Here is a 21342-nt window from a genome sequence, read left to right as displayed (position 1 = left end):
GTCTTGCATACATCTGGCATTTTAGTCTCAGAGCAACTCTGAGAGGTGGGCATGAATGGGAGGTTAAGTCTGTGGTCCTAGGTGAGGAAAATAGTAACCATGCTTGTTTTCTGTCTGCTGTTATGCTCTTGACCATGGGGCTCTCTCTGGCATCCTGCTGCTGGAGAAGAAAGGTAAGACCAGTCCTTAGTCACTCTGAGCTTTGGGAACTAGCCCCCACCCTAATCACTGATATGGATAGAGAAAGGCCTCAGGCAGCTAGGCACTGGGGAGTCCTACTGAGGCTGTGCCTCATTTCCACTTCCTCACCCACATTGGAGGGAAGCAGGAGGGTGGATTGACCCCACCCTCAAGGAACCCAGCTCCTCCCTGTTCCTGGAGAGAGTTGGAGTTCTCAGCAGGCAGCATGGTGGGTATTGTGTAAGGCCAAAGGCTTGGAAATCAGAGAAATTTGCACCAGAGCCCCAGCCCTCCTGCAAAACTAGCTGGAAGACCCTGGGGAAGCCAGAGAAATACTGTAAGCCTGTGTCTTCGTCCCTAAAGGTAACCATTAAAATATACATCTCACCTATGCCAGGAGAGTCTTGTGAGGATCAAATGAGACTGCAGAGCTATAAGTGGCTTACAAATTAGAAAGGGAATACAGTTGACCCTTGAACAACATGGGTTTGAACCACACAGGTCCACTTACATGTGGATTCTTTTTATATATATAAATACAGTACCATACTATAAATGTATTTTCTCTTCCTAATGATTTTTAAATAGCCCTTTCTCTTCTTTATCTTACTTTATAGTAAGAATATAGTATATAATACATATAAAATATGTGTTAATCAACTGTTTATGTTATCGGTAAGGCATCTAGTCAACAGTAGACTATTAGTAGTTAAGTTTTGGGGGAGTCAAAATTGTTATAAGCAGATTTTCAATTGCATGGGGTGGGGTGGGGGTTGATGCCCCATTGTTCAATCTTGCATTGTTCAAGAGTCAACTACACAGTGTTATAGAAATGTTTTCATAAAATTCAGCAATATGTTTCTTCCACTCCTAGATGCACAAAGTCTTGGGTTGGATGCTGAGGGTCTTAAAGAGGGTCCCCTAGTTGTAAGGGATTCAGCTCCCAAATCCTAAACCTGCCTCTACCCATAAGCAGGGTTGTTTTCATCCAGGGACACCATGCTCAGAGCTGAGTTTTTAGAAATATCATTTTGGCCAGTGTGGAGGATGGATGGAGCTATGGAAAGATCAGGACAGGGCTATGGGATGAGAGACTCTTGAAATGTATGGTCTGAATGAGAGTTGAGACAAGTGGCAGCAGTGGGGACAGAAAAGATTTATGAATCATTTCTGAGATGGTCTTTGGGGTTGGGGAATGGGAAATGCCAAGGATGGGTCCAAGATGGGGAGTGATGTGAAGAGCGATGTGAAGGTGATCTGGGAAGGGAAGTGATTTGGGTAATCAAGATTGTGGGCTCACTGTTGGATATTTCAAGTTTGTGGGTCAAGTTCATAGATGGTGCCAACAGATAGTGGGAAAGGAGGGTATATCGGGGTGCATCGGGGCTGGAGAGGTGGATTCTGCATCCTTGGCTTCTGTGCAGGAGCTGGTGTGACCTTGGGAACTGGAGCCCTGGGCTCTCTCTTTGGTCTCCCACTGTCCCTTTGGTGACTCCAAGAAAGGTCACATGGCCTCACTGTCCAGCCTCAAGGATTTATTGTGATGACCAAGTAAAATACTTTCTGCAAGTCCTTTGCAAAGATAAAGCATGTCTTGGACACCGCTTCTTAAAATGGACTCCTTGACCTGGCGTTCATTTTTGTAATCCCTGTGTTTGTCTGATCGTTGTTCCTGTCTGTTCTCCTGTTTTATACTGTTGATTTACTTAGCAAAAGGTTTTTCTCTGCTTTGCACCCCTACTTCTTGCTACAAAGATAGGCCAGACCAGGGCTGGTTGTGACTGAATCACCCAAATATTTCCAACTAACTCACTTGAACTCTGAGCTAATGAGGTTTTCTTTCCTCTTCCCTGGGTTTTAGATGAGAGTCTGGAGGGTAGATTAGACTCACTGTCATGGGCCAGCCTGCCAATGTGCATGCCTGTGGGCAGTAGTCTGGAACTCTGCAGGGTCCTGGAGCTTCAACACCCAGGAGAGTATCACCCTGTGGAGGAGTTTGGTTCTAACGTCAGCAGCTGAGGCTATGATTCAAAATTACCTTTGAAAATACCTTTAGAAGACCATGCATTGGAGTTGACACACCAGGTATTCCACCAGAATCGGAACAGATCATTTTTTCTTTGGTTGGGTCCCAGAAAGTGGTTGGCTTGTATTAGAAGCTACACTGTATGAAAATTCCTGGTCTTCAAAGACTGGACCCACGTCTCCTGCAGCAAGACACTCATGCTACAAGACACACTCAAAACTGAGACCATAGCAAGGAGTGGCTTACATTTCTGAGAGACATTTTTCTTTTTCTTACTTTTTTTTGTAGTTTCAAGTTTTTATTTAATTTTTTAAGTTTTTATTTCAAGTTTTTATTTAAATTATTTTATGTATTTAGTTAACGTATAGTGTAATATTAGTTTCAAGAGTAGTGAAACTACTATGTAAGTGTGAACTATGTAAGTGATTCATCACTTACATACAATGCCCAGTGCTTATTACAACAAGTGCACTTCTTAGTACCCATCACCCATTTAACCAATCCCCCACCTACCTCCCCTCCAGCAACCCTCAGTTTGTTCTCCATAGTTAACAGTCAGCTTTATGGCTTGACTCTTTTTTTTTACCCCTCTATATTCATCTGCCTTGCTTCCTAAAGTCCACATATGAGTGAAATCATATGGTATTTGTCTTTCTCTGACTGACTCATTTTGCTTAACATTATACTCTCTAGCTCCATCCATGTCATTGCAAATGGCAAAATCTCACTCTTTTTTATGGCTGAGTAATTATCCATTGTGTATATATATATATATATATATATATATATATATATACCACATCTTTATCCATTCATCAGCTGATGGACACTTGAGCTGTTTCCATAGTTTGGCTATTGTAGATAATGCTACTATAAACATTGAGGTGCATATATCCCTTTGAATTAGTATTTTTGGGGTATTCTTTGGGTAAATACCTAGTAGTTCGATTGATGGATCATAGGGTAGTTCTACTTTTAACTTTTTGAGGAACCTCCATACTGTTTTCCAGAGTGGCTGCACCAGTTTGCAGTGTAAGAGGGTTCCCCTTTCTCCGTAACCTTGCCAACATCTCTTTCCTGTGTTGTTAATTTTAGCCATTATGACAGGTGTGAGGTGATATCTCATTGTAGTTTTGATTTGTATTTCCCTGATGATGACTGATGAGCATCTTTTCATGTGTCTGTTGGCCATCTGTATGTCTTTTTGGGGAAAATTTCTATTCATGTCTGAGACACATTTCTGAGACCCCATCTGTCCCTAGGATGGTTTCTCCCAGGGGATAGTGGCAGGCCAACCCCTTCATCTTAGTTAGATGGCACCTGTCTGACTTAAACTTTGCCTTGAGTGCATAGTCAGACCTGCAAGTGCTAAGGGCAAGCCCTCAGAGACCCCACTTTGTAGTCTTCTTGATTTTCCTACAGCATTTTCCATGGAGGAGCCCAGGAGCTCAAGAAGCTGGAGAATATCAGCCGGTCTCCCTGGTTCTCCCACATCACTTCATCCATGCAGGGCCTGGGCATCATCCATGCCTATGACAAGAAAGAGGACTGCATTAGCAAGTAAGTACTGCACTGGGCCCCTGCTCCAGGTCTCCCCACTTCACATCTAACCCCGAATGGGAGATCCTAGGAACAGATGGCCTCTTTGACTCTGAGAAGGGAAGTCTGGGCTGCTGGGGACTCACCATAAGTGAATTGCTGTCAGAATCCAGAAGGAGTACTCTAGGGTACTAAGCCTTTCTTCCTAGTATCTGGGGCCCCAAAAGTGGTGAGTTCATTCAATGACAATCTCAATGTGTGATTTTACATGTTTTACTTTATGCAGTAGAAGTAAAATGTGCACAATTCAGGAAAGTAGGAGAAAGCAGAAAAAAAAAAAAAGAAAAAAAGAAAAAAGACAAAAAAATCACTCAAAGGTCCCTAACTACATCCTATTAATATGTTTATATATTTCCTTCCAGTCTTTTTTTTAAATTTCTTAAGTATTTATAATCATGTTTGTTTCATTTTATTTTTAAATAACATTTTAAACATTATATATCTTATAAATTTTTTTTATTATTTTTATTTTTTTTTCTATTTTTGAGACACACAGAGAGAGAGAGACAGAGAGCAGGGGAGAGAGGCAGAAGGAGAGAGAGAGAATCCTAAGCAGACTTCACACTCAGTATGGAGGCTGATGTGGGGCTTGACTCTGGGATCCCATGACTCGGGGATTATGACCTGAGCTGAAATCAAGAGGTGGACACTCAACCAACTGAGGCATCCAAGCACCCAGTAAAAATAAAATTTAAAGGCCATATTATATTTCACTTAATGGATATACACCTCTTTTCTTCTTTTTAAAGTGTGGGGACTAGATGAGTAAATTTCTCTGGAGTTTTCCAGCTCCAAAGTTCTAAAACACAGTATAAATTGTATCGACCATGTAGGCTCACTGTAGTAGCAAAGACTTCCAAGTTTTAGGGACTTAACACAATACATATTTATTCTTCCTCAAGTCACAATTTAAAGAGCATCCATAGGGTAGGGGAAAGGGATTTTGTTCCACCTAGGGCTTTTCCATCCTGAGGGCTGTGGGGGGGTCTTCTCTATGATCCTCTGTGTCTAACTGGAGGATAAGGTAGGAGAGGTGGGTGCAGGATCCCATGGGAAATTTTTATGGGTTAATTCCAATGAAGATACTTATCATTTCTGCACATTCATTGACCAGATTTCATTCACATGTACTCACCGAACTGCAAGGGAGGCTGAGAAATGTAGTCCAGTGGTGTCCATAGGAGGGAAAAAAATGGAGTTTGGTGAATCTATAGCAGTGTATGACACATAGGTGTTCCACTTTGTTTTGTTTTATTTTTTTCCATATTTTTCTGCCTTAAAAACCTAACACAAACTTCAAGTTTGGGTCTAATTCTTTTTCTCTCTCTTTTCCCACACTTTGCCATGCAGGGTCTCAGTGTAAACTTGGCATCTCAACTTGCCTTTAGTTCAATCAGTGGCTGTGCTCTTCCTAGTTTAACCTATGTGTCATCTGTAGAGAGTCCTGCATCACACATTGACACTTCCAGTGTCCTGATCATGAGGAAAGGCTCCTGTCCATAGAATTACTCATCAACTTACTCATGACAAACAAAACAGATACAAGGTTTGTCTTCCTGCAGATTTTTGTCCAAGGTTTCCAAGAGAATCCTACAGGGCAGCTGAGTCCTACATGATTGATGGGGTCCGCTTCTTTTTAATACTTTCTTTCCTGTCATGGACTTTCCAGAGGGCTTGGGCTTCTGACATGTATTGCTTAAAAAAATTTTTTTTAATGTTTTATGTATTTTTGAGAGACAGAGAGACAGGGTATGAGTGGGGGAGGGGCAGAGAGAGAGGGAGACACAGAATCCAAAGCAGGCTCCAGGCTCTGAGCTGTCAGCACAGAGCCCAATGCAGGGCTCAAACCCATGAACTGCGAGATCATGACCTAAGCCAAAGTCGGACGCTTAACCAACTGAGCCACCCAGGCACCCCTGACATGTATTGCTTTTTAAACAAAACCTTGGGATCAAATTCCAATTTGATCCCGGCCTTCTGTTTCTTTTGTTCCTGTGCAATCTGACCAACCACACAGATAAGACCTCAGATGACTTCTAAGTCACTTAAACCATCATCTGAATTTGTAAGCTTTACAGCTGTAGGATAGAAACACCATGGTATTTGGAAGAATATTTTAACTAAGCTCTGGGGAAAATAACTTTGAGAGAAACAGAAGGGGGAGGGTGCTACAGGCCCAGCATGGTTGGTCAGAGGCGCTTCTAGACAGAATCTTTGGAGGATCATTGGAAGAGGATGAAGCAGCAATGCCCAGAGATGTTCATGACTGTGCCAGTGAAAGGTTTAAACATTGAAGCCCCTTTCCCAATAGGTCAAGGGAACCTTCAGTGGCAGTTAAATCTGATATCTCTCATGGTTAGTTGTTAGTTCAGCCCACTCAAAATTTCAGTCTGGGTCAAGTTGACCCTTGAGCCATGCAGGTTTAGTGGCATCAACCCCCCCACACAGTTGAAAATATGCATATAGCTTTTGACTCCCCCCATACTTAACTACTAATAGCTTACTATACCAATGATATAAAGTTGGTTAACACATATTTTGTATGTCATATGTATTATATACTGTATCTTTACAATAAAGAACACTAGAGAAAGAAAATGTTATTAATAAAATCATAAGGAAGAAAAAATACATTTACAATATTGCATTGTATTTATTGAAAAACATCCATGTGTAAGTAGACCTGTGTAGTTCAAACCCACGTTATTCAAGGGCCAACTGTATTCCCTCCCTACACACCCAGAGGCTTGGAGTAGTAATACTGTGCTGTGTGTATGTGTCAGGTGGAGGGGGAGGGCAGGTGTGCTACTGGGAAGACTTTGGTCTATTCTTTTAAACATTTTCTCCTTTTTCTCTGAGCCTGGTTCCCTGAGCCTGGTGCAGAGGAATGAAGTGAGGGAGGACACATTATTAGGTTATTCTTTCCTTCCTGATGCTCATTTCTGCCATTCCAGCAAATTGTGCAGATGTGGTGTGGCAAGGTGGAGGCTCCAACAGGACCAAGTCCATGGCAGTTCTGCTAGGCATTGCTCATGGGCAAGATCTGCCTGGGTCTTCCAGAGAGCTCTTCCTGTGAAGCCTTCCACTGCATTCCCCTGATCTGGGGCCTCTCTGCCTCATGCTGAGGGATACTGCATTAAGACTGCAGCACCGAAAGTCATCTTCTCTCTGTACCCTCAACTCTAGGAACTGCAGGATTGGGCAGGATCTGCCTTCCATGCATCTAGGGAATGAGCAACTCCAGGGGGGTCTTGCCCTCATCCTTAGCAGTGTCATTTCTCCGTCCCTCTGCCCAGTGTCCTTTTTCTTTTTGGCTCAGTGGATACACAACAGGGGTTACAAGTTGTCAGTTTTTTTCTTCCGGAGGAGACCCCCAGCAACTGCCTTGAATCTTCTTTCTCTGATTTGATAAGGGGAACCAAACATCCTTCTTTCCCTTCTCAACCATCACACACACTGATTCTCCCTAAAGGCAACCTCTGCCAAAATCAGCCCTTACCCTTTTATAGATCAAGGGGCTGTCAATTCCACATGGCCTTTGAGGGAGTGGCTGAATCCAAAATAGAAGTCTTTTGAAGGCAGAGCATGAGATACTGAGCACCTTTTTTTCTCAGCTGTGGGTTCTAGTTGTCAGTTCTGGGAAAGAGAGAAAAAGCCCACTCAGCACAATGCTGCCACATAGGATTTCTCAAAAAATGTGCATATCAAAGATGCCTATGGCGGCAGATTTTAAAGAGTATGGATAGATATATGTGTGTCTTTGTAAGAGTCTTATGTAAGACTGCATTAGCTCTTGATTAAAAATTCCTCTTTGTGGAGCCTGGGTGACTCAGTCAGTTGAGCATTTGACTCTTGATTCTGGCTCAGATCATGATCCCAGTGTTATGGGATTGAGCCCCATGTCAGTCTCTGTGCTCAGCATGTATCCCACTTAAGATTCTCCCTCTCTCTCCCTCTGCCCCTCTCCCCCACTTGCATATGCACACTCTCTCTCACTCTCTCTAAAATAAAGAAAGAGAAAAAGAAAAAAAAATCCCCTTGCCTTAATTTTCTGGTAACCCTAACCCTAGCTCTGTGGAAGTACAACTGACTCCTGTTTTGTATGATTTTTTAATTTTAGGTTTAAGATGCTAAATGATGAAAATTCCAGCCACCTCCTGTACTTTAACTGTGCTCTCAGGTGGTTTGCTTTAAGAATGGATGTCCTCATGAACATTGTCACCTTCATCGTGGCCTTGTTGGTGACTCTGAGCTTCTCCTCAATTAGTGCTTCATCCAAAGGCTTGTCTTTGTCTTACATCATCCAGGTAACACCTAGTACAAAGTTAGGTTTGGCCTGGAGGCTCTGGCATAGGGCATTACTAGGGAGGATGGATGTAAGAGAAGATCCAACTCAAATGGGTGCAACAAACAGGGAGAGCTTACTGGTTCACATCACTAAAAGGCATGACAGTTGTGTGGGCTTCAGGAATAGTTGGATCATAGCCCCTGGCTTTGTCCTTGTTCTGTGATGACTTCCTTCATGGTTCTACAATGGTGACTGGCATTCTCTGAGAGCTGCAACAGGAAGGAAGGAGGAAGAAAGCTTTTCCTACCCTAGTCACGGAGCAAAAGCCTTGAGCTTTACTCTTACTGGATTAGTTTAGGCATCCCGGAACAAATTAGTGCCTGGATAGAATTGGGATGATTGGCTTAGGTCAAAGGATGGAGTCACACACCATCCTACCCCCAAGTCACAGAACTGTCCCATAATAGAGATCAGGAAAAGGATGCTGGAGAGGCAGCCATGATGTCTATGACAAATAATACTGACTTCTCCTTTTGTTTGCTTTGGTATTTTTCTTTTCAAGAAAATAACAGTAATAGGAAAATAATAGTAATACAGAATAATAATAATAATCAGGAAATACATGCCATTTGAGGTACTATTGTAAGTCATGTATGTGAATTAAGTCATTTTTTCCCACAACAATCGATGAGATAGTTTCTGCCATAGTCCTCACCTTATACATGATAAAACTTAGGCTTAGAGAGATTTGTCCAACATCACACACTTGTCATGTGTTAGAGCTAGGGTTTGAACCTAGGTCATCTGGGTCTGATACCTATCTGAGTGTGAATCTTGAGGGTGTGTGTGTGCATGTGTGTGTATGTGTTGGCCTAAGGATAAAGTGTCCAGCTACGTCTGGTTGGGAGAAAGATGAGGACTGGTAAACAGATGGGTCTATAGACAGACTACTGATCAGTATTTCTGTGGCTCCTTCTCACACCTGGAGCCTGTCTGAGTTCTGCTAGATAGAAATCTCTGTAAGCCCTGACAACACATTCTGCCTCCTTTCTATTAAAAAGCTCTTCTTCCCTTTTTCATCTTCCATAAATCTGTGACTCCTTCGTTCAGTGCTATCTCTTCCCAACCCTCTTGCCCTTAAAGTTCTATTCCTTTTTGAAAATCTCTCTGATATCATTTTAATGGCATTTTAGGAAGGGGGAAGAACAAAACTATATTCTCAGATCTGTATCTTAAGTGGGAAAAAATGAATTTTTCTTGGGTAGCTAGTTTTCCTCATTGATGGATGTTTTTATTTGTTGTTGCCTAGTAAGATATAAAGCAGATGATATTGAATAGATCCCCTTACTTGGTCCAAGTGAAACAGCTTTCCTCAACTGAGGGCATGCTTTTTGGGGGATATCATCAGCTTTCTGTGAGATTGTTTTCAAATATTCCTGTAAGACTGGAGAATTTGCACACACTGGAGGACTTCCCAGGGACTTAAAGGGATGATACCCTTGAATTTAATAAAATGAACATAAGCCCTTTTTAAGGGCAAGGTTCATTCATTCATTCACCAGATAGCCACTGAGAATCTACTGTGAGCCAGGAATTCTGCTAGGTGCTGTGGATTCAGCAGCAAACAATCTGGACAGGTCTTGTTCTCATAGAGTTTATGGGATAAAAAGAGATATAACATGGGATGGAATAAATAAGTGCACAAGCAAATAAGTGAGAAGGTTTCAGAAATTGTTTATTATGAAGATAATAAAACAGGGTAATGTGACTGTCAATGGGGAAGCAACATGAGATTCTATAGTCAGAGGAGAACTCTGCTAAGAGGTGACTTCCAAGCTGGTACATGAATGACAAAGAACCAGCCAAATAAGATGGAAGGGAGGATGCTTCAGGCTGAGAGGCCAGAGCAAGGCTTGGGGTAGGTAGGAGCTGGGTGCATTTGAGGCATTCAGAAGGTCATGTAGCTTGAGCAGAGTAGAAAATAAGGTCTGAGGTGTTGGCGGGAAGAGACTATGTAAGGCTTTGTCAGCCATGGAATATAAGGTTGCTTTTATATAAGGGCTGGATGATCCTCTTTGTGAGAGGCTGTGCTATGTGTTATAGGATGTTAGCCTCAATGATCTCTAACTAGGAAATCCCAGTAGAACCTCCCTCCTCTAAGGTTGTGACAATCACAAGTTTCTTTAGACATTGCTAAATATCTCCTGAAGGGCATAATCACCCAGGTCAAGAGCCACTGCTCTAAGAGAAATAGAAAGCCAGTGGTGTGTGTTAAACAGGCAGGCAACAAGGGAACCATGCAAAGGGTGTGGACCTACACCACTGCCCCCTGCCATTTACCTGCTTGGGCCACACTGCCTCCTTGTTAAGGTCACTTGCTGCTACTCAGAGCTACCCAAATCCTGAGTTTGCCTGGCGGACTTCTTTTTATAAATGCTTCTGCTCACACAGTTCCTTAACTGCCTTAACAGAGGCAAACCTCTCCCCCCCACCTCCATTCTGACCATTCTTTCACATCCTGTTTTATTGGCATCTTACCTTTTCTTGAAATGACGTGTGTCTTATCCTGCCAGCCTGCTATAACATAAGCCGTGTGACTGTAGGGGTTTTGTCCATCACATTCAGCCCTGGAAAACCAGCCCTTCTGTGACAGGGCCTGGCCCACAGTCACTGCTCACCCAGTGAAAGAAGACCTGGTCCTGCCTTGAGCCCACTAGCCCACCTTGTGACTGAAGCAGGTGCTGTTGGTGCACCAACCTTCCAGGGCAGCCTGGTTGGCCTCCTGCTGCTACGAGAAGGTGCCCAGTCCAAGCCCAGGGCAGCCTGCAAGTGTGGGGAATTCCCTAAGCCAGAAGTGGCCCCAAAAATTGTTGAAGGGCATCAGTGGGGATGTAGCCCAGCTTCCTCAGGACAACTCAAGTGTGTTCCATGCAGTGTCCCAGAGCTTCCAGTAGGATCGAATTTTGGGTACCTACAAGTGAACCTCTCATGACTTACTTTCTGTTCTGTACGTCACTTCTCCAGCTCCCACTGGTACTTTTGCGGTCCACCTCCTGGATTAATTTCCTAGGGCTGCTGTAACCAGTCACCATAAGCTAGTGGCTTAAAATCAGAGAAATTTATTCTCTTACAGTTTTGGAGGTCAGAAGTCCCAAATCAAGGTGTAGGCAGGACCTTGTTCCCTCTGCATGCTCTAGGGGACAAGCCATTCCTTGTCTCTTCCAGCTTCTGGTGGCTGCTGGCATTCTTTGGCATTTCTTGTATTGTAGCAGCATCACTCCAACCTTTGCCTCTGTCTTCACATCTTCTTCTCTTTTGTGTCTTCTCTTCCTCTGTCTCTTATAAGGATACTTGTCATTGGATTTAAGGTCCATCCAGGTAATCCAGGATGATCTCAAGATCCTTACTTATACCTAAAGGTCTTTTTCTTTCAAATGAGGTAACATTCACAGGTCTCAGGGATTTGGATGCATACATATCTTTTTGGGGGACCTCCATTCAACCTGCTTACACTCAAATTTCAGGGTTGGCTTCTGGGGGATTCTGGCCTAAGATAGGTGACCTTAGCAAGCCACATTCCCCACTCTGAGCCTAGATATTCTCATGTCTGAAGCAAACAGATGGGCTAAATGATTTCCTTCTACCCATGATGATCTGTGGCAATGGGATTTCAGTGGCTGCTTGGCTGCCTGTTGGGTAAATCAGGGAGGGCATGGAAGTGCAGGACCATGCCAGATGGCAGCAAGGGGTGGATACCCAGCAGCTCTGTGGCCCTGGGAGATTCCAGCTTAGACCAAGAGTGATCAAGTGGTACTGTGGTGGGATGGTTCATGCCATCTGGAGTGTCAGGGAAAATGTCATTACCCATTTGGTTCCGAATGCAGAGGAATATTTAAAGGCAAAACACTGCAGTGTCTTTACTTCTGGGCACTTGGCTGGGAATGCAGGCATGTTTTTGTGTGGCTCTGAGTGAGGCTGGTGAGGGGTAATTCACAAGGGCTGCCCCTGAGGGTGGGGCAGCAGAACCCAAGGGAAGAAAGGGATCTAACTCAGCTTTTGCTTCTCTACAATAGCTAAGCGGACTACTCCAAGTATGTGTGCGAACAGGGACAGAGACCCAGGCTAAATTCACCCCCGTGGAGCTGCTCAGGGAGTATATTTTGGTAAGAAATTAGTGCATGCCAGAGGAAGGGCTAGTTAACTCTGGTGGAATTTATGCAGGCATTGATTTTTTGACATGTGAAAGGGGTCTTTTTAAAAACTGAAATTTGTTGGGGTGCCTGGGTGGCTCAGTCGGTTAGGTGGTAGACTGTTGATTTTGGCTCAAGTCATGAACTCACAGTTGTGAGACTGAGACTTGCATTGGGCTTCAAGCTGAATGTGGAGCCTGCTTGGGGTTCTCTCTCTCCCTCCCTGTGCCCCTCGTTGTGTCATGCACACACATGCTTTCTCTAATAAAAACAAACAAGCAAACAAACAAATAAAATAAAAACTGAAAATGAACCACAACCCTCTTCTTAAAGCCCATATTTACCATACAGTCTAAAGTACTTTAAGTTGAGGAAGAGATTCTTTTTTAAAAAAAAAAATTTCCTCAAGGGCAGTTTCTGCATACAAAAATAGAAATCAGTGGCTAACTTTAGTTTCTAAAGATTACCATTTGATTGACTAAAATTGTAAATTGAAAAAAAACAATGGTTGAACTCTTCTTTAAAAGCTTTTATGTTCAACTTACAAATCCTGCTATTCTTTGAAAAGTCTAGACAAGTCAAGCAATCACTTTTAAGGGCCTTTGAATAGCATTTGGCCTCATTTACAAACTTAATTCAACTCTTTAAAACATTAAACTGCATTTTAAAATTTAGCACATTCCATTTCCTTCTTAAGTATCTCGATTATCTGATTTAACAAACAAACCTTCCAGAGGTTATATAATTCTAATAAATTACACTTATAAATATAGTAAGCTTTAAATTTGCATAACCATCCCAATGCTGTGGATGAACAGTAAGCTTTTAACTTAAAATCATGTCTAAATAAATTATTCAATTATACATTTTAAATTAGAATCACAGGCCCTTATGTTACTAATATTATTATACTTGAAACACAAAATATTCAGATTCCTTAAACTGAAAATACTGTTACAATTTTGCTTCTCTTAAATATTCTCGTTATTAATTCTAGATCTCCCAGGGGTTAAAAATATTCACTGTGTAGGAATACAGATATTTTATCAGTTAATTGTAGTTGCTTATCACAGATTTGGACTCGCCAGCCACCCCACAGGGCACACGGGGGCCTTACTTCTCATGGCTCACAGGGACTTCAAAACTTTAGAGGAGGTGGTGTTCTAACACAGCCAAGTTGAGTAGAGCAACTTGACTTAGACTTTGCATTTCTTAGACACTTGCAGATACTGAAATTGTATCTGACTGAACTCTGCAAATCTCAAGACTTGGTCTGGATTTGCCACACAGCTTCAAGGTCACAATGCTGACACTTGCCCAGGCCCACATGGCCCCGTATGAGCTGTCCCTTATAGTTGTCCATCTCTCTACTCTCACTAAGCTCCAGCCACCTAACTTTTCTTTCTATTCCTCAAAGTGCCCAAGCTTGTTCTGGCCCCAGGGCCTTTGCACTAGCTGTCTACTATGCCTGGAAGGTTCTGAACTCAAATTTTCTTATATCAGCATTCTAGGTCTCAGCTTGAATCGCACATCCTCATAGATGCCTTCTTCAACCCTTAAGTTACTTTTACTCTGCCTACCCCTTTCACTACACACATTGTCTTCATTTTTATTTTTTTAATGTTTTATGTTTATGTTATTTTATGATTTATTGTCTTTATTTCTGATTTTGTTTCTTATTTATTATCTGACTTCCCCATTGGAATGTGACTTCTTTAGTGGGTTTCTTGATCTAGCACACCACCACGAACACCAGTACCTAGAATTGTGGGAATGTGTGAATTAATTAAATGAATGGAAAAGTGAATGATTGTTAACCTGTCATTGGTTATTCTGTTTTCCAGACCTGTGTTCCTGAATGCACTCACCCCCTCAAAGTGGAGACTTGTCCCTGTGACTGGCCCAGGTGTGGGGAGATAACATTCAGAGACTATCAGATGAGATACAGAGACAACACTCCCCTTGTTCTTGATGGGCTGAACTTGAGCATTCAAAGCGGGCAGACAGTTGGGATTGTTGGAAGAACAGGTTCTGGTGAGGACAGGGTTGTTTTCTTTGCATTTCCACTGGGGGTGCTGTTTGAGCCACACCAGAGGGCTGTGTGTATGTGTGGTGGGTTGGCTGTTTTTTTCTCCCTCTAATCTCTTTACTGTAAATTAGGATTTCAGGTTGAATGGGCGTGTGGCTTTGGAAACAAATACACACCAGTTTTTGAATTAATTAAATGAGAATCATTCTGGTGAAACGAGGCCCAGAGGATGAGTCGTGTGTTAACAGCCCCTGCAGGAACGGGCAGGTTAACCATGTCAGGGCAGCTGATTGCCTCCACAGAGTGAGGCCTTTCTGTCTGCACAGTCATCTGCACTGAGCCATTTAACTGCATTACAAATTCCCCTGATTAGATACTTGGATATGATAGAAGTACAAACTGATGTTTGATTTGCTGTTCTTGCTTTTATTATTCCCAGGAAAGTCATCCTTGGGAATGGCCTTGTTTCGTCTGGTGGAGCCAGCTGGCGGTACGATTTTCATTGATGAGGTGGATATCTGCACTATAGGTTTGGAAGACCTCAGAACCAAGCTGACTGTGATCCCCCAGGATCCTGTCCTGTTTGTAGGTACAGTAAGGTAGCTGTTTTTGATCATCGTCCATTCCTATTTTTTAGGTAGTAAAATCAGACCAGCCAGGAAATTTGTGAAGTGCCCACAGTGGGCCTAAAGGAAGCAGCCATCCTGAGGTGCTCACAAGCACTTCTAGTACCTGTTCCTGCTGAAGCCTTAGGAAGAACCAAGGACTAGAGCCCTGAACATTGTCTGTATTTTATGTGCCACATCACAAATAAGCAAGATGCTTACACATAGGGTGAGCAGATATCCCAGTTGGCCCTGGAGAGCCCTGGTTTATGCCTGTGTCTCAGCATCCTATAAGGTTTAACACTGGCCACCCTCAAAAGTACCCAGTTAGCGAAATAAAATAAGTGGTTACCCTATGTATGTAGCCTTCCATAGGGAAGTGCACCAATTTATTCCCATTGAAGAATGAACAGAAGTTGTTCAAGTACAAGAACAGTAGGGTTGCAACTTCCATGGGGCTCAAGATCTGATGTCAAGGGATAAGGAGAAAACCATTTTCTCATTTAGTCCAGGGCAATGGCTCCTCCTCCAATGAGAAGGACATTTTTCATATTAAGCGCCATTTAGAATTATAAGAAAAATGCATTCCATGTCTTGAGATACCAGACCTACATGGGGCACCCTGGGTGAAGTCCTGGGAGCCACAGCTGTACCTCTTGCCTCTGAAGGTAAAGTGAATCCCCCCACCACACCCTCTCTGCCTATAATTTGCATAGGGTCAAAGGTCTTCTGCTGTCCATGGCCACTGTGAGGACCAAATGTGTCTTCCTGGGTGCCTTGCTCAGTGCTGTCTCTCCTGTCTTGGTAGTCTCTGCCCCATCACAGAGCTGTGGGGCTTTGCTCACTTGGCCTGAGATTGGTAATTTTATGTGCCATTGTCCTGGGGCCATGAAAATCATCACACACACCACCCCTTGCTCTCTCCCACATGCTGCAGAAAACATACTCCCCCATCCTGTCCTCAGAAATCTGGCTCCCTGCTCTTTCCTTTATTGCAGGCACAACTTGGATCCATTTGAGAGTCACTCAGATGAGATGCTCTGGCAGGTTCTGGAGAGGACATTCATGAGAGACACAGTAGGTCTCTGGGGTTGACCAGGATGAGTCCGTTTCCCAGCACCAGGGCCCAGATTTGGATTTGACAAGACCCGGGCCATCATTTGGCCCGGATTATTTGCTGATGTCACATGTGTCAGGAGAATGTGATCCTTTTTTACTCTTTGTTAAAAGCAACAATAGATAATATTTTTAGGCCTCTGAAATCATCAGGACAAGAGCTCTGCATGTATGATCTCACCTCACCTGGTCCTGTCTTGACTGCAGCCTTCTGAGGTTGGAACTCCTATCCTGATTTTTAGAGGTGTAGCAATTAAAACTCAGGGAAGAAACATGTGAAGCTAGTAAGTGGCAGAATGGAGACTTGAACCCAAATGCATCTGACTCTAGAGCAGATGGGGCATCCTGCTGCTCTGCCAATAGCCTCCTTTGCTTATGGGTACATATAAGGCACAGGAAGGTGAGAGGGGGTATGGCAGGCTCCAGGAATGTTTCCTGTGAGACAGAGTCCTGTCCTAGAAGAGCTGTGGGTGAGTATGGCCACCTCGGCAGCATGGAGGGGATTTTCTCCCCCAAGACTTGGTACCAAGGTGAGCATGTCCCAACATCACTGTGACTGGATAAATCAGATGCTTTCGTACCTTTCCTTGATGACTAGAAAACTCCCATCCCATGTGTATTTTGTCCACAGAAATAGGAACCCTGGAAGCCATTTACACTTCATTTGTGTTTCTCTGGACCCACATGTGTACCATTTGTCCTATTTTCGTGAGGTGTCTACAGGGTTCTATGAATCATACTGTGATTTTAAATTATTAATGTCCGCCTACTCCCTGGTCCTTCCCTGGTGCCTGTTTGCAATGTTGAAATGATTGTTGTTTTGTACTTTCTCTTCCTCAGTAAAATAAAGCCAGCTGATGAATGCATGAGTGGGGCAATCAATAGAGATGATGCAGGACAATTTTATAGATCATCAGCATAAATGTGGCATTTTCTGTGTTTTATAGATAATGAAACTCCCAGAAAAATTACAGGCAGAAGTCACAGAAAATGGAGAAAACTTCTCAGTAGGGGAACGTCAGCTGCTTTGTATGGCCCGAGCACTTCTCCGTAATTCAAAAGTAAGGAAACAGCACGGAAAAATGGATTGGTCAAATTTTGGATATTTCCCGCAGCGCCACTCAATCCAGGAGGTAGAGCTATGCGTTTGTCTTTCAGCAAAGAGAGAACAATTGAGCCATTTAAAAACCGATCAGTTTCTTTTAAGACAAAGTTGTAAGGGGTAAAAATTGAAAAATAACAGTCATTTACAGCAAGAGCACCTGCCTCCTCTGGGCCTCCCCCTGGGAAGACTTGCTTAGGTATTCTCTTTGTCTCCTAAGTGCTCTGAGTATGAGAAATCTTTCTCTTGACTTATTTTTTTTTTTGCCTTGTCCCTGAACAATTCTGAAGCCTGCTAAACAATGCCCAAGACGCTAAAGAAGGCCTTCAGAATGCTAAGATATGAGAATTGTAATGTTTATATTCATTTTTCTTAGTGACTTAGTCATCCTTGGTTACTGATTTCAAGGAAGGGATTGCTGTTGCTTTAGAAATCCCATTCTCTGAACCCTGACCAAAGTGTAACCTAGCCTGTGTGTTGTGTAGACGTGCTAATGGTAGGAGAGGGAGCTGGCACCATCATGCATTCCGTGCTGACTGAGGCACTATACGCTGCTAAGTGCTTTGTGGGTTATCTTTGCATTTCATGCTCATAAGAAAGTATAACCTCCCTTTATAGAGGAGGGCACAGAACCTTTGGGGGCAGGGGTCAAGTAATTTAGTCAAGGTGAAGCAGAGGTGAGCTTAAGCCCTCTTACTTCCAAACCAGCATGGTGGTAGGCAGAATAATTCTCTCCCCCTCCAAAGATGTCTGAGTCCTGATAGCTGGAACAGGAGAATATACCACCATTTCTACGGAAAAGGGGCTTTGCAGATATGATTATGTCAAGGATTTTGAGATGGGGAGATTATCCTGGATTACCTGTGTGGGCCTAGTGCAATCATGCACGTCTGTATAAGAGGGAGGCAGGAGAGTCAGAAATAGGAGAAGCAATGTGACAATGGGAGTAGGTATTAGAGCAATACCAGGAAGGAGGCACAAGCCAAGGAACACAGGCAGCCCCTAACAGCTGCAACAGGCAAGGGAACAGTTTCTCCTTCGAGCTGGCAAAAGGGATACAGCCCTGGCAATACCTTGACTTTAGGACTTCTGGCTTCCAGAACAGCAAAGGCAATACATTTTTGTTGTTTTAAGCCTCTGAGTTTGTGCTGATTTGTTAATAGCAGTGATGGCAAACTAATACGATCACTGTTATTATAGCTCACACTGACTCTGGTTAGCACAGTAGAGAAAGCCTCCTACCACTTTGCAAGATTAGAATAAACCACTTAGAAAACAGAAATAAAGAACATACCACCTTATTCTTCCAGCCAGTCCCTCAGAAGGAGATGGAGGTGGTGTGAACTGACTTTTATTTTGCTGTTGTTGTTCTGATCTTTTGAGACGGGCCCTTAGCTCATGACTTTTCAGCCCTTCTTCTTCTTCTTCTTCTTCTCCTTCTCCTTCTTCTTTTATAATAAATAGAGCTAAGATTGTGAATTTCCCTCAGGTGCAGCTTTGGTCTAGTATGGCTTTTACCATGTGCCTTCCTCAACAGATCATTCTCCTTGATGAAGCCACCGCCTCCATGGACTCCAAGACTGACAGCCTTGTTCAGAGCACCATCAAAGATGCCTTCAAAGGCTGTACTGTATTGACCATCGCCCACCGCCTCAACACAGTTCTCAACTGTGACCTCGTCCTGGTCATGGAAAATGGGAAGGTGCAGGAAGTTGTTGGCATCCCCTCCACAGAGGTTTCAATGGTTTGGGCTCTAGGTGAGTGGCTATTTTCTGCCAATTTCAGCTCTTTTTTTCTGACTTTCAGGTGGTCGAGTTTGACAAGCCTGAAGTCCTTGCCGAGAAGCCAGATTCTGCATTTGCAATGTTACTAGCAGCAGAAAACAAAGTCCGATTGTAAAGGTCTCACATCAGCTGATTTTAGAGGAGGAGGAGGATGCTTCAGATGAGTTGGATGAGCCTGTAAGAGGAGGGCCAGCTATCTCTGCAGGCATCATAATCCATCCCACCCCTGACACACAGGCTGAGCTGGGGTGGAGGGTGGTTTCCTGCCTTACCCAAGCCATGCCTCCCAACCTCACTGGTTGGCTTGGAGCTGGTTCTGGGTGGTAAACAGAGGCAGAAGAAGCTAATGGATTAAAAAACTGCCCCCATCTCTTAAAACTCCAAGGTGCCCATCAATGAATGTGTCCCCATCAATACCACCTCAGTGCCTGAGAATGGAAACTTTCAGTGTAAGTGTAACTTTCAGTTAAATCTAATCAAACAGAATGGGAAAATGCCTAAAGACGGAATTTGTAAAAGGTTTCCTGCCTTCTCATCAAAAAGGAAAAGTGCAGAGTTTTCTCCCCATTGAACTCCTCTTTGCATCTATTTTGTGTGTGTGATAAGCAGTAACTACAAGGTCTGTAGCATGCAAGATTGATTACATTGTTTGGTGAAAAAATTTTTTTTTAAATCATATTATATGTTCTATTTGATCTATTCGAATAACGAGGGAAACAAAAGGTTGGAGTTTCTCTGTAAATGACATTTTTATATCATCTATATTGGTCATTAAAATGCAATAGGAGATTAAACTACCCTGAAATGTTGCCTTGCAATTATTATACTGAAGATCTTACATTTTCTGTACTGTTTCCTCTCACAGACCCTCTTTGCTTTCTCCATTGACTCAGTGATAAAGCCTCACAGCATCTCCCAAATAAAAGGCTTGCTTTCCAACCTCAAGTTTGCTATGTCAGAGGCAGGAAAGATATGTTCCCAGTAGCCCAGGAGACTGAGTGCTGTTAATTCACAGCAAGACTGAAAGGAAAAAAAAAAAAAGAAATTCCAAAGGGCTCTTCTTTGCCAAGGGCACACTCACAGTCTGTTTCTCTTCCCTTAGGACTGAAGGCCCCAATGATGTTTTAGTGAGGTTTTCTGGACTCACCTCCCAACTCCTAGGCTGAACTCTAAATGTGGCACAGGGCAGCGGTGGCCAGCAAAGCTCCTATTTGACATCTCCCAATTGCCTCCCCTTCTTAGTCTTAGTCACATACCTTTCCCCATCTTTACAAACATGGAAGAAGGCAGTGCCTGGCATATATGAGCACTCAAGAATGAGTGGCATGAGTACATGAAGTTAATTACTTAGCTACAAAAAGGAGGAACAGAGATTGTATTTGAACCCTAGCCAGGCTGACCCCAGGGGCACTGTTCCTAACCCCCCTGCAAGAGGGACCTATAGCAGGGACAGTGATGATTTTCAGCATTACACACAGGGGAGAGTGACTCCTGGAAAGATGGCTGTTGTTTGCATGTGTAATGACATGGAATAGTCTTAGTGAGCACCCCCCCCACCACCCACACCTTACTGTTACCGAACTGTCACCAGGGAAAGACTATGTTGAATAACAGTTACCAACATTTAGCCAGTAGTCCTCAAAACACAGGCTTAGTTACTGAATCCTTGTTGTATCCCTGTGGGGTACATACTAGTGTTATATTACTGATGAGGAAACTGAGGCTCTGAGAGAGTAGAATGACCAACTCAACCCAGGCAGGCTGACTCTAAAATGTGGGTTCTTCAGTTCTACATAATATTGTTGGAAACCTGAGATTCTCCAGGTGAGAAGGAACCCAGTATTTAGTGTTGTAAAACCTCAGCATTGGTCAGCATAGACTCAGTTATGCTGTGTAACAAAGAGCCCCAGATCTCAGTGGTTTATTTCCTATTCATTTACATACCCATCATGGGTCAGCTGTGTCTTTGCTTTTTATCCTCTTTACTCTGTGGCCCAGGCTGGTAGAGCAGTCTCTGCCTAGCACCTACTTCTGCTGGTAGAGGACAGAGAGACATGACAATCAGAAGTGACACATGCCACTTCACCCATGTTCCATAAACAAATCACATGGCCACTTCTGAGTTCAGTGGTAAGGAGGGTATATAGTCTGCCTGCAAGGAGGGGCACGATAAGCACATGGGGAACTTATCCCTGCAGGAAGTTGTATAATCTATCTCTTGGGAGAGGTAGCAGATATTCTGAATAACACTACAACCTACCACAGCCTGAGTATGGGTCTTGGTTTTGCTCCTAAGTGGCTATGTGATCTGGAGAAAGTAGCTTGCCCTCTCTGAGACTCCATTCTCTCATCTGTTAAATTTGGGGTTTAGACTGGGTGCTAAGGTTCTTTTCAGTCTTGACTTTAACTACAGGAGGGGAAAA

At 43.3% G+C, this 21342-nt stretch overlaps 1 protein-coding gene across 10 annotated transcripts in view; it reads left to right on the top strand.

Moving 5' to 3' along the window:
* The window catches only part of ABCC12 (ATP binding cassette subfamily C member 12), a 95364-nt gene extending 75647 nt beyond the window's left edge, over positions 1-19717 (top strand). For 6 of the 10 annotated variants that reach the window (XM_019819695.3, XM_045046058.1, XM_023245345.2 and 3 more), the window contains 9 exons: positions 3629-3766; positions 7926-8112; positions 12167-12256; positions 14128-14317; positions 14752-14911; positions 15916-15994; positions 16981-17166; positions 18673-18837; positions 18942-19717. In XM_019819695.3, the coding sequence (XP_019675254.2) occupies positions 3629-3766; positions 7926-8112; positions 12167-12256; positions 14128-14317; positions 14752-14911; positions 15916-15994; positions 16981-17166; positions 18673-18837; positions 18942-19034 (1288 nt within the window). In that variant the 3' untranslated portion in view covers positions 19035-19717. Of the gene's footprint in view, positions 1-3628; positions 3767-7925; positions 8113-12166; positions 12257-14127; positions 14318-14751; positions 14912-15915; positions 15995-16980; positions 17167-18672; positions 18838-18941 lie in introns of those variants that run through there. The other 4 variants (XM_045046059.1, XM_006941488.4, XR_006590378.1 and 1 more) reach the window with 3 other exon arrangements.
* The last annotated feature ends 1625 nt before the right edge of the window (positions 19718-21342 follow it).

Source organism: Felis catus, chromosome E2 (assembly GCF_018350175.1).
Source record: "Felis catus isolate Fca126 chromosome E2, F.catus_Fca126_mat1.0, whole genome shotgun sequence".
NCBI classification, from domain to species: Eukaryota; Metazoa; Chordata; class Mammalia; order Carnivora; family Felidae; genus Felis; species Felis catus.
This window is presented reverse-complemented; position numbering and strand designations above follow the sequence as displayed.